A 14,363-nucleotide genomic window follows, 5' to 3' on the forward strand; every position below is an offset into this window, starting at 1 on the left:
CGCAAGATCCTTCCGTACTATCCACAACTCCACCGACTTTAGTGTCATTCGCAAATTTACTAACCCATCCTTCTACGCCCTCATTCCAGGTTAGTTATAAAAATGACATCAGCAGCTGTCCCAAATCAGATCCAAATCAGTACGCCATTAGTAACTGAACTCCAGGATGAACATTTCCCATCAACCACCACTCTGTTTTCTTTCAGCTAGTCAATTTCTGATCGAAACTGCTAAATTGCCCTCAATCTCATGCCTCTACTGTGGGGAAATTTATCAAATGCTTTACTGAAATCCATATACACCACATCAACTGCTTTACCCTCATCCACCTGGTTGGTCACCTGAGATTGTGACAGAGTTGCTGTCCATAGAGTGGCAGCTTACATCTGAGACACCTGTCTCTGATAAACCTCAAAGTTGCCTGAAGAGTAGGAGGAATTCTGCCCAAGTCCTAGACTACATTTCTCCCTTCACAAACATCAAAACATTAATTGGTCATTCAACTCACCATTACTAGAAGGCTGCTTCTAGCTACCTACATGACAGTCACTGCATTTCAAAGTGATTCATTGTGCAAGAGCAGCTGGGAAAAGTTTTTGTAAATGTCAAAATTGAAAACTTTGGTCTTTTCTCGTGACTCTCATTGGGTAATTAAGTATTACTCAGAAGAAATCTAGTCTTCAACACAAGTTCTGAAATAGTGATTATTAATTTTGAAGTTTTACATTTCTTTCCCAAAGACCACTGCATAGATAAACAAACAACTGACATTATATTGATACAAAGATTTTAAACTGTCGAGAAAATATGCAACAAGTAAATCACTCCATGTGGTGATAAATATGGGATGCCAATTTGTTGGGAAATCGATTCTTATCAGAAGCACTTTGAAGAGATTTCTATTAAATTCTTAACAAAAGTACAGCTTCAAAAGATAAATTTGATTGGGGCAAAGGGGAGAACTGGCAACAGAACCTGGCTCAGATTCACACCGAGCAGGTGGCTACGGAACAATACTAGAGAAGTAGAACCCTTCACCAGTTGCCTCTCCCCGGAGAGTTTCTGTGGTACAGAAGATATAAGAGATATAAAAACAGAAATAAAGCTGCTTTCAATTAAAATCAAGTTTTACATTTTAGTATTTTCAAACAAATGCACATTTTTCCTTTGAAAATTATGACTCCTACTGAAGGCATTTGGCAAACATTAATGCTTCTATACACCACAAATTGCAGTTAGTATTAACATTTATAGATATTAAAATTCTGGCAAATGTTCTTTCAGATTAACAGTATGCAATCTTTAGAGTCCCACTGTATTATGTATGCATATCTTACACATTTTAGTTTGCAAAATACATCAAGAGACGTAATTGCCACAGTAACAATTGATGCCAAGCATTCTGTATTCAAATTTTGATAGCAATTCAGAAGGGGATAGGTCACAGTAATACCTTAGAGTCTCATTTCTAACAAAACTTAGTATGAAAAGGGAAATTACAAATTCAAATTTAATTTGATAGACTGATGAGCTTTTTAAGTGTGGGTGAAACTAAAAGAATATATACCTAAACATTTCAATTCTTTAAACTAGTTTTAATGACTTGCAAAATGGTTGCAATTTTAGTTTGAGCTTTTTGAAAAAAAACACTTGCAATTAAACCTGTCAATTTGCAATCCGTTCAAATGAAAAATTCAAGTTATAACATGAAGGAGATGAAAAACTGAGAGGCAAAATTAGTTTTATTCAAATGCTTCCACCTTTGACTGTAAGGGAAGAATAAATTTGTGAACAATAAATTCTGATTCCCTTCCTCAAAATATTGTGTTTTGGAGCATATTGCTTTCTGTCGTACAAAGGGGCTTTTAAAAAGGGCATTTAATTGGCAGTGCAGAGACACACCATTTCAGGTTTCCATCACTCCAGGGATGCTGCCAACAGATGAGATGCCTGTATCCTGGAATGTGACCATACTTTTTTTTTTAAAATCAGGGAATATAACTTCAGTTTAGCCTGAATATCTGGAACTATTCAACCTCAAGAAAACTTTTTATAAACGTTTTATATGTAGCGAACTTGTAGGGATTAAAACCTAGGTTAACAAGTTAATGTGCATTTTATTTGTGCAACAGAAAGCCACATGGCCCTAGTCACCGTGACTATGAGGAAAATGCATTATTCCCATAGAGAACATTTTTTGTTGAAGTTAACGATTTCAAACTGTGTGACTGGCACCAGTTTCTCCATAAGGATTTGATTTAACAGAGAAATTGAGGGAAAAAAATGCTTGTTTAAAATTTGGGGGGAAAAAAATGAGCAATCAAAAACCTAAAGTATATTTCATTCAGAGACTAGATCTCATATTAGATGTCATGCTAGATAGTGAATATGATTATAATTTAAGGAAAGATGGTTTTAATATACAGCAATGTACATTATAACAAGAAATATTTGACCAGTGATTTAATGAATGAAGTGCAAAATATTCAACTGCTTCTTAACACAATATGGATTCATTCTAGTATTTCTAGGATTAATTTCAATATTCCTGAATTAGTCATCTTGTGTCACATTACAGTACAATCCACATCAGTTCAAACATTGACAGTTTTTATTAAAAGTTTTAAAAAGTGCAACATTTTCAAAGGTCATCAAAACTAGTTCAAGCTTTTAAAGAACTGAAACGTGCTTTACATTTCACCTACATTTAGAAAGTGACCAGGCTAACCAACCTGTTCGGAGCTGTTATTATATACTTTGGAGCAAGTGGGACTTTGACCCAGGCCTCCTGGCTCAGAAGCAGTGGCACTACCATGCACCACATACTGACCAGGCTGTCAGAAAACTAAAAGTAGTTCACACCCATTTAATTAAAAATGTAAGTTAAACCAACTGTCACTCCAGTGACAAGTTTAAATGGAAAAAGCAAGATTTGTTTTGTGCATAATTGTCTTCTTGCATTGCCCGGCAAAAAAGTGAGGACTGCAGATGCTGGAGATCAGAGCTGAAAATGTGTTGCTGGAAAAACGCAGTAGGTCAGGCAGCAAACGTCGATTCTCCTGCTCCTTGGATGCTGCCTGACCTGCTGCGCTTTCCCATCAACACATTTTCAGCTTCTTCTACTGTCAGCAGAACAGTACCCAGGGCTGCTATTTTAAACAAAGTGTCGAGATTTTCCTTCTGTCACAATGAAATTCATTACCTCCTAGATCAGAAATTCCTAATCACAAGTGACCTAGTCACTTATAATCAACGATAAAAATACCTTCCAAGGAAGATCAATAAAGAATGTTAACTATAAACTTAGCGGAAGACCAGAAATTTAAAACTGAATATGCCTACAAAGTACGTCATAGAAGAACATCAGTAATAGGACAGTGTGATCCAATTACCCTCTTCCACCATTCAAGCCAATCATGGCTGATGTTTGGTTCCAGCTTCACTTTTCCATTCATTCCTCAAATCATTCAATTCTCTCATATGCCAAAAAACTGCATCTCAGTCATGGATATTTTTTTTTGATGATGCATTCTCAGTCCTCTAGGGTAGACAATCCCAAAGACACACATTTCCTAGGTGAAGAAATTTCTTATCTTTGTTCTAAATCAAACAAATTCAGTCTCAGTTACCATCACCAAATCCCCTACTATCAACATCCTTGGGGTTTCCATTGACCAGAAATTCAAGTGGCCTTGCCACACATAAACACAGTGGCTACAATAGGTCACAGACTAGGAATACTGCAGCGGTTAACTCACTTCCCAATTCCCCAAAGCTTGACAAGTCAGAATTCCAAATAGCACAAGTCAGGTGTGTGATGGGATATCCACACTTGCCTGGATGGTGCAGTTCCAACTCAAGGAGCTTGACACCATCCAGGACAGAACAGCCCAGTTGACTGGCACCACATCCACAAGTATCTTCTTCCTCCACCATTCATGATCAGCAGCAGCAGCAGTGTGTACTATCTACAAGATGCACAGCAAAAATTCACCAAAGATCCTTAGACGATGCCTTTCAAAACCATAAACATTCGCCTCTGGAAGGACAATGGCAACTGATACATGGAAACACAACCACAATCTAAGCCACACTGACTTACAGTGACAGAGCAGTATTGCATTGAAACAGACCCATTGGGCCAATTCATCCATGCTGACCAGATATCTTAAATTAATATAATCCTATCTGTCAGCATTTAGCCCATATCCTTCTAACCCTTCGTATTCATGTACCCATCCAGATGCCTTTTAAATGTGGTAATTGTACCAGCCGCCACCACTTCCTCTGGCTGCTCATTCCTACACACATCACATGTGAAACATTTGCTCTTTAGATGCCTTTTAAATCTATCCCCTCTCACCTTAAATCTATTCCCTGTAGATTTAGATTCTGCTACCTGGGGGAAAAAACCTTGTCAATCCATTCTATCTATGCCCCTCATGATTTTATAAACCTTTATACAGTCATTGCTCAGCCTCTGACGCTCCAGGGAAACACACCCAGCCTTTTAAGCCTTTTCCCACAACTCAAACCCTCCAACCCTTGTGACGTCTTTGTAAAACCTTTCTGAATCCTTTCAGGTTTCACAACATCCTTGCTGCAGCAGGGAAACCAGAAGTGAATGCAGTATTCCAAAAGCAGCTTAACCAATGTGCTGTACAACTTCATGACCTCCCAACTCCTACACTCAGTGCTCTGACCAATAAAGGCAAGTATACTAAATGCCTTCTTCACTATCGTGTCCATCTGTGACTCTATTTTCAAGGAACTACAAACCTTTGGAAACACATCGCTGTTCCTTCTGTGTTGCTAGGTCAAATCCTGGAATTTCCTCCTGAAACGCATTTTGGGTTAATGCACAGCATATCAACTACTGAGGTTCAAAGAGGCAGCTCACAACAACCTCCTCAAGGGCAACAAAAGGATGGACAATAAATGCTGGGTAGCCAGTGATGCCCATGTCCCATGAGTGAATTTTAAAAATTGCCTTTTAAATTGTACTTGCATGCTAACATTATGTTCTTTATACAGGTACAAGGACACCCAAGTCCTTCTGAGCATCGACATTAACAAGTTAGATTTAGATAGATTCCCTACTGTATGGAAACAGGCCCTTTGGTCCAACCAGTCCACACCAACCCTCCGAAGAGTAACCCACCCAGACCCATTTCCCTCTGATTAATTCACCTAACACTATGGGCAAGTTAGAATGGCCAATTAACCTGACCTGCACATCTTTGGTGTGTGGGAGGAAACCAGAGTACCCGGAAGAAATCCATACAGACAGTCGCCCGAGGTGGGAATTGAACCCGGGTCCCTGGCACTGAGGCAGCAATGCTAACCGCTATGCCACCGTGCTGCCTTACTTGCCTTTTGAAATAAATTATTTTCTGTTCTAACTACCCACAGATAATAGAGGATCAACACCTATTTTAGCTACTTTCCTTTTTATATACTTGTAAAATTTCCAAATCGTCTTGACCCTTTGCCAATTGGTTCACAAAACAACCCAGAGATTGTGGTCGTTTTATCTTTTGGTATCTAACGCTTCAAACTCTCTGGACAGAACATTAATTCTGTTATTGATTCACGTGACACATGATAGTTGGATTCCTCCTCTCCAAGTGTGCCTCTTGCACAAGAAGGTATCCTTAATCCTGGCAACAGCCAGGCAACACAACCTTTGGAGTTACCAGTTGGGGCAGTTTCCATCCATTTAATTTTACTCTCCCCTAGCACAACTACATTTCTTTTTGCACCCTCTACTTCAATTTGAACATCTTGCTGCACCATATACCTTAGCTTGTTTGTTCACCCATCCTTCTTTTCACCAACACAGGTCTCAAGTGTCTTACACCTGTTATTCAAAGCCAAGGTGTGAAATCCCATACAATTATTACAATTTGAATTCCCATTCCTTCATGTCACCACATTCCAGACGATTAACCAAATGAAAAGTTCTACCTAACTTATGAGACGCAGCTGCCTCCTTCAGTAGTGCCCAGATAACTCTTCCCCTCCTCAAAGTTCAGCAATGTCTGTAACTCAGACTCCAACTCAGCAACTGAATCCAAGTTGCTCTTGTGTACATCGGAGTATTTTAGTTAAGTACTTCATGGTTTTTATTAGTTTAGTTGTCTCACCTGTATGAGTCACCATCTCTATTATAGTCACAAAGTAAGTAATCCTTTCCAATTACTTTATCCCTGGCGATCTTCAATGGCTGATCTACAGATGATAATAGGTCTTCACAGAGAGTTGGAACCTACAAGAAAGGTTTAGAAACAATCTTAATCTGGAACTTTCCATTTTATATTTCATTAGCTTGATAGGATTGATTTAATTAATTAATCTCTTACAATCATAAGTAATGAGAAACAATACTCAAAAAGGTATAAATCTAAATATTAAATAGTCCATGATCTCACTGGAATCAACCATATGCTTAAGACAAAAATCTTGTTCACATATTTGAATAAATATCACAGCAGGGTCTCAGGCTCAGCTGCAAAAACTTGCAACCTCATAAATTAAGACATCACACAATCAGGGTTGTGCAGACAGGTTTGTGCATGGTAACTACCAAAGGTACAGGACAAGAGGAATACCAAATACCACACACGCAGAAATACTGCATATGGCACACAAAATAATGTCACTTTTCGGGAGAATTCATATGGGTTATAAGATATTAAAACCAAGTTTAAAACAATGCCAAACTTCATTTAAAATTATCTTACATTCAAATTATGTATTGTATTCTGAAAATCTTAAAATAACTCAAAATAACTCATACTGTACCGCCCTGCAGATAATATATGTAAAATCACGACTTGGAATGGAAAAGGTTTCAAAATCTTTAAGAAAATCGCATGACTAATAGTTATTTATTTAATTTTACATTTACACTCTTTGAAGATTAGATTACTTACAGTGTGGAAACAGGCCCTTCGGCCCAACAAGTCCACACTGACCCGCCGAAGCGCAACCCACCCATACCCCTACATTTACCCCTTATCTAACACTACAGGCAATTTAGCATGGCCAATTCACCTGACCCGCACATCTTTGTGACTGTGGGAGGAAACCGGAGCACCCGGAGGAAACCCACGCAGACACAGGGAGAACGTGCAAACTCCACACAGCCTGAGGCAGGAATTGAACGTGGGTCTCTGATGCTGTGAGGCAGCAGTGCTAACCATTGTGCCACCGTGCTGCCCACAAGACACCAGAATGTATCAAAGCAATGCTGCTGGAAAAATACATTTCTTTCCACACCATATACGCCAAATGCAAATAACAGTGACACGCCAAAGGTTCCACATGCACTATTCAAAGAAACAAACTTTTCTCTGCTACACTTTGTTCACAAAGCACAGTTACTATTACACAGTATAACGAGGATGTCATTCAATCGTCTTAAGCAAGCTTTAATATATGATTAGTTTTCCTGAAAACATGGAGGAATGGGTTTGGCATGACAATCAAGCAGATATTGAGGTCCTCTCAAAGTTTGAGGTCACCTGAACAAGATGCAGTGTCCGTGAGTAGTAATTATTGCGGAACTATCTGATCTGCAGACAGCCAGTGGACAAGGAATGGAGACTTCTGTCCAGGATGCCATTTCAGTAAAGTGCAAATGGAGTGTAGCAGAACAGTCAAAGGTCATCAATATCATTAAAATGTTTAACTGGTGATTCATCACGTTTTCTGTAGGTGCAAGTTTGCAGTATGCTACCTGGTTGCCTTATCTCTTTACATGACAGTGATAAATCAGCCTGAAGGAATGAATTGGCCATGAAATATTGGGACAGCATCAGGATGTAAAATGTTATTCAAGTTATTTTCTTTCCTGAGGTTAGTTCTAATCTGTCCTTTCAATGACTCCATAAAGTCTCAGTCATTGGCACACTAAATAGTGTCTGAACTTCCATTTCAGCCTACTTTTCGCTATATTTGTTGTATTTGCATATAACCCTTACTAACTTAAGTTTGAAATTAGAGATGTGTTTTGCTGAAAATCTCAACCCCTGACTCAAATTTACATTTTCAACCCTTACTGTTTTATCTCTCCCCTCACTACTCATCCAAATGTGGTACTTTCACCATAACAGTAATGGGTTTACTCAGTTTCCAGTATCACCAACATGTCAGAACTTGTATGGACACAGCACCCAAAGATCATTGTATCCAAGTGGTGCTTTAAAACTAAAACCATGTCGATTGACTAAGAACAATGTTACATATGAATTGTGAAGAATCTGATGTATGAAATTCAAATATATTTGCTGTACAAGGTTGACCTGACTTGAACTTGAGGTGGACATGAACTGCCAATTGCTCTATACTGATTATGTACCACATATACAGCAGGGCTTGATACTTTGCAGAAAACCAACCTGAGCAACTACCATCTACACTGCCCAGTTGCAGAAACACAGTGCACACGATTTATGGTCTATAAATAACAAGCTCCAGGCATGTATTCTATTTGAGTATGCCCAAAATTCCAGGATTCAATTTTTATTACTTGCCATCTTTTTGGCTCAATTCATTCATTAGTAAGAATTTGACAAAGCAGTGAAATGATAGGCAGCAACATGAGGCAGGCCTGAAATGTAAAAGAAAAAAAAAATCCCAGCATATTCATTTAAGTAGAAACAATCTGAAATGGCACTTAACAAGAAATAAATAAATAAATAGCCGGACCAGTGCTGTGGGAAAAAGGGAAAAGGGTGGAACAGAAACTACAGTAATTTTTTAAAAAATTCAATACATCATGTAATTAGTGGATAAAAGAGCTGTATCAACAGCAAAAGATATCAGTCAAGGAACTTGTCAATGCCAAGTATTGCGCACAATAATTAAACCTTCAATGTTCAGTATACTGCAATTCCTGTTCAAAAACACTTGAATTTCAATTACATTTTGTCAGATTGTATTAATGCTTTGATATTTCACAAGATTTATTTGCAAAGTACTACATTTCTGTAGTTGCAACAACTCTTCAGCAGATGTCCCTCTTCTCAACTACCAGATGGGCGGCACAGTGGCTCAGTGATTAGCACTGCTGCCTCACAGTGCCAGGGACAAGGGTTCAATTCCTGCCTGGGGCAACTGTCTGTGTGGAGTTTGCACATTCTCCCCGTGTCTGCGTGGGTTTCCTCCGGATGCGCCTGTTTCCTTCCGCAGTCAAAAGATGTGCAGGCCAGGTGAATTGGCCATGCTAAATTGCCCATAATGTTAGGTGCAGGGATAAATGAAGGGGAATGGCTCTGGGTGGGTTGCTCTTCGGAGGTTCAGTGTGGACTTGTTGGGCCGAAGTAATCTAATCTAAGATAGCAATTATCTCACTGTCAAATGTACGTTTACTACAAATATGTTAATCGGAAACACTTTTCTATAACAGAATGTTTAAGCTCCAAAGCAGAAGGATAATTGCCATCAGTTCCTTATCATAGATAACCTCTCATTCCTGGAACCAATGTAGTGAACTGGTGATATACTGTCTCCAAATGCATTCTTCCTTAAAAATGGAAATCAAAACTGCACACACTATTGCAGATATGGTCTTACCAAAGCCCTGTACAAATATAGCAAGACTTCCTTATTCTTGCACTGTGAAAAGTGGCTGTGTGAGACATGCAATTGTGAAATGAACTATCATAAACTTTGCGCTGTAAAGCACTTTGCAACAAAGGCTAACATACCATTTATATTTACTTGCCATACCTATATGTTAACTTTGTGTTCCTTGTTTGAATACACCCAAGTATCTATGAGCATCAACACTTTGAAGTTTGTAGCCTTTGGAAAAAAAATGCATTCTGAACTTACTACCAAAATGAATAACCTCATATTTCTCCATTATTTTTCTGCCTCTTTGTTCCCACATAACATACCTACATCTATTCACTTGTATCTGTTCTATTCTCTTTGCAGCTTACAGTCCTATCCAGCTTTGTATCATCAAATGCACAAGAAACGAAAGGAATAGACTAACTTATATCACAAAATTTATGATAGTTCATTTCACAGTTACATTTCTCACATATAGCCTAAATCAGTCTTGCTTTCCACAGTGGACACTAACTCTAGTGAAGAGAGAGGACAATCTACTGGCAGCAAACCTACCCCACCATCCAATGGTACCCCACTGGTCATCTCTGCACACAAGTTGACCGACATTCTAATAATACATGAAAGATTGAGAGAGCAAAAAAAACATACCTAGCAACACACCATCACATTTCAGATCCAATGCGGACCTACAACAGCTGCATGAAGTTTTAATATCTGAAGTAAGTAGAACCGGACATTTGGACGAGTGTTTTATAAATTTATCCCACTATATTTTTTTTATTGCGCCCTTGAATGGTCTGATCGTGAGCTGCTACAGTATACAGAGCTGTTTGAAAAGCAATTTAAAATACACCTAGGGGATTTAGAGTATGTGTTCCAGATTTCTGAATGGAGTCATAAAGCTGGGGTCATGCTGAGAAGGAATGTTAACAAAGGAAAGCATTTAAGATCAAAATTTGTAATGGATGCAATCTACGTATTCAGGTCTACACTTCTTATTGTATGCAATGTGTATGCTTTTAGAATCAGAGACCGTGAACTATGCGCAATCTGTATGCACTTAGAAACAGAATTTGTACTTGATACAATGCACTTAAGTTCATGCTGTATTAAATCTGTACAGATTTAGGATTGGATTGTATCACTTGCAATAAGTTGACTTAAGATCATTGGATTTGCACTAAATGCTATTTTAGAGTCATACCAGCACAGAAACGGGCCCTTCAGTCCAACCAGTCCATGCTGACCATAATCCCAAACTAAACTAGCACTTGGCCCATGGCTGTTCAAACATTTCTTATTCATGCACTTGTCCAAAAATCTTAAATGTTGGAACTCTACCTGCATCCACCACTGCTCTGGACATTTATTCCACACGTGAACTACTGTGTAAAAAAGAAATTTGTCCCTCATGTCTTTTTAAAATCTTTCTCCTCTCAATTTAAAGAAGTGTCTCTTACTCTCCAATTCCCCCATCCTAGGAAAAAAAACCCACCATTCACCTTATCTATACCCCCCCATCATTTTATAAACCTTTATAAGGCAATGCCTCAATCTCCTAGTCGCCACTTCAACAATGATGTCCTTTTTTTTGTACAGTTTACCATGAAATGTGAATATTACTGCCCAAAGTCTTGTTCTAATAGCTGTTTGCAATGAAAATCCCTCGTTGGAAAATAAAGTGAAATAATTCTGTTAAACTGTTTTGAAAAATATTTTATTCATTCACATGATGTAGACATCACTGGCAGCTTAGCATTTATTGCCGAACTAAAACTCCCACTTAACCAAACTGACAATATCTTAGTGCTGTCGGGTCACATGTTCAGCATTTTCCATGCAACCGTTCCTGAATCTGGGGCACAGGCACAAACTATGAAGTTTATTAGCAGAGCATGCATTCTTCCATAGCAATTTGAAGGTATGATGACAGCCTGAAAATAAAACATCAATTTCCAAATGCAATAATAGTTACTTTATCGGATTGTCTGTTTACTAGCTAATTCTCACATCATTAGTGAGAAAAAGCATGGTTAGGGCTGAGACAAGATAGCTCAGATTGATTCAGATTTTTTAATATCTAGTGCAATTCAGTGATAAACAGCATAACTCAAATCAATTACTCATCACTCTCTCCAAACTATGTTCCCAATTTAATCCAACAGCTCACTCCATGGTGGCGTGCATCTATATTTGACACACCAAGGTCTACTGCATAAAGAATGCTACAAGCTCAGAGTTGGGAGAAAAAGGGAAGAAAATTACTTGGAGGGACTCAAGAATAGTGATGTATGACAAGAAGGAAATGAAAACTTTTCAATCCAGCAGATTTAGCAAATAGTCATAAAAGTAGTTAAATCTGATCCAACAGCACTTTTGTAATTAAAGAACAGCAGGTTTCAAATGTCAAATTTACTGCTAAACGAGCAAAGGTAACAAAGTTATGCGAACATCTGACAAGCATATTTGCATTTGAAAAATTCCCCCCCAACCTTAGTTGTTCACCTGATTATCTCTGCTGAAAGCCAGCAGAAATACAGGATGACCTGCTCTGCCGTTTTATGTCCGGACCACACTGCAACAAAAAACAAACCAGGGTTCTCCAGGGCAAATTTCAGCTGTTCAAATTGTGTGGTACAAATCCAATAGTGCTGCAAAGTATACAGCTGGGAAAGGTAATGCCGCATTCATCAAGGAAAAAGCAACATGACATAAGAAGAATAAAGAAAAACCCTAAGGAAAGAAGAAAACAGCCATCCTCTTTAAAAATGTTTGGAACAATGCTTCTATTATTTGGCCTATAAGAGAGCCCTTCAGTGCAGTTAGTTACCCTAATAATACCACATTAATTATTATTAACCACCTGATTTTGGTGTAATCTCAAGATACATCAAATTTAAAGAGGAAGGCAAATATTGGAGGTTGCTTTTAATAAAAGCACTCTTTCTCTATCCTGGAGAAAGATTGATATTGTTGTTAAAAATGTTAGCCAGATCTTGTTGTATCTTTTTTTAAACCAACATAGGGAAACTTACACCTTACTGACCTGGTTTATCAAGAAAGGAGTGCTAATCTCTGCATCTGATTCAACATTATGCTGCAGGGTTATAGCTAAATTAATGATAAAGGGGAACAGCTAGGATACTAGCTGCAACAATTTGCTTAAAGTACATAAGTAAACTAACTGCCAATGTCACAAGTTAATAATGTCAGAATATGCAAAACGTAAATCGGAGAGGGCATATACATGGTGCCAGAGGGTCTACTTAAATTATCCATTGCTGATACTGTGCTTTTTTGAAAAAGCAGATAACTTAAGAACTTAATTTTTTTGCAGGTTCATTTCTCATTGCTGCATTCTTCTCTCTTCCTCTTCACATGGATATGAATACCAACTCTCTTCCTGATGAATTTAAGTGCACACTTCTCTTCAGTGGAATTACTGAAATTCTCTAAACAATTTTCATAGGGAGCAAAATCACGGACATCACAAATCAGATCTCTGACCACCTTGGTGTACTTGCTCTCCTCTATGCATTGTTTTGGGCCAGTCTCATACTTGGTGACAGGATGACATTTGTGCAAGTCAAGCTCAGTACTACTGTACTGTATTTTAGATCTTATATACATGTTAAGATCTATCTACCAGCATAACAAAATCAGACCCTTTTAGCTTCTGCTGGTCACTGGCAAATGAACTAATGGCCAAAAATTAATAAAGGAGTAATTGCAATTTTGAATACTTTGCAAATTAAGACTTACTCTTTAAACAGCTGAGGAGTCTTTGTAGCCAGCAGTCTGACTGTACCAAACTATTTCAGATTTGTGATATGAATAAATAGCATCTTGTTTTTAATGGGTGCAGGTTTGCAAATAACATACCAGAATTAAAAGCTCAACTATTTCATAAACATGTGAAAGTCTGACTGCTCCTCACTGACACTATTTCTCTCACTGTATGTTTGAAATGTAGAAAATCCTCAATGTCAGCTAAAATCCTTTAAAAAAATATAAAGCTGATTCTTCAGTTGAGCCCACCAGTGATCAAGAGAAACTAAATAATAACAGCCCAGGAACACATCAAATTGCTCAAGGAAATTTCAGTTTCTACAGCGCTTAAATAAGATGCAAATTTAACTAACCCCTCATAGTTCACTAGACATTGAAATATCATGAATATTTTGTTAAAAATTAAACATAATCAAAGGAGGGCTTTATTTCAAGATTCATCAAAGAACAATTTTAGCAATACATTCAGCCTCTCAGGGGAATATAGCTCTAGTACCAGGATTTCTCTACTGTATTGGGGGATATGTTAGGTTCCAAGTGATCGAGTGTGATAGGGAACTCTCTAGTCACTGACACAGACGTTTCTCCAGCCAACAGAGAGACATTAGAGTGGTGCGTTGCTTCCCTGATTCCAGGGTCAAGAATGTCTCGGAGAGGTGCAGAATATTCTCAAAATGGTCAGTGTATAGCAGGTTGTTGTATATAGAATCATAGAATCCCGACAGTGAAGGCCCAAGTCCATACCGACCCTCCGAAAAGTAACTCACCAAGGCCCATTCTCCTCCCCTGTTATTCTATACGTATTCCTGATTATTGCACCCAACCTACACATCCCCGAACACTATGGGCAATTTAGCATGGCAAATTTACCCACCCTTTGTATTGTTGGAGGAAACCGGAGCACCTGGAGAAAACCTACTCAGACATGGGGAGAATGTGCAAATTCCACACAGACAGTTGCCTGAGGCTGGAATTGAACTTGGGTCCCT

At 38.3% G+C, this 14,363-nt stretch overlaps 1 protein-coding gene across 2 annotated transcripts in view; it reads right to left on the minus strand.

Moving 5' to 3' along the window:
• Positions 1 to 14,363, minus strand: part of capzb (capping actin protein of muscle Z-line subunit beta) — a 123,998-nt gene that overhangs the window by 39,067 nt on the left and 70,568 nt on the right. For both annotated transcript variants that reach the window (XM_060852444.1, XM_060852443.1), the window contains exon 3: positions 6,147 to 6,268. In XM_060852444.1, the coding sequence (XP_060708427.1) occupies positions 6,147 to 6,268 (122 nt within the window). The remainder of the gene's footprint in view (positions 1 to 6,146; positions 6,269 to 14,363) is intronic.

This window comes from Hemiscyllium ocellatum, chromosome 37 (genome assembly GCF_020745735.1).
Source record: "Hemiscyllium ocellatum isolate sHemOce1 chromosome 37, sHemOce1.pat.X.cur, whole genome shotgun sequence".
Classification (NCBI taxonomy): domain Eukaryota; kingdom Metazoa; phylum Chordata; class Chondrichthyes; order Orectolobiformes; family Hemiscylliidae; genus Hemiscyllium; species Hemiscyllium ocellatum.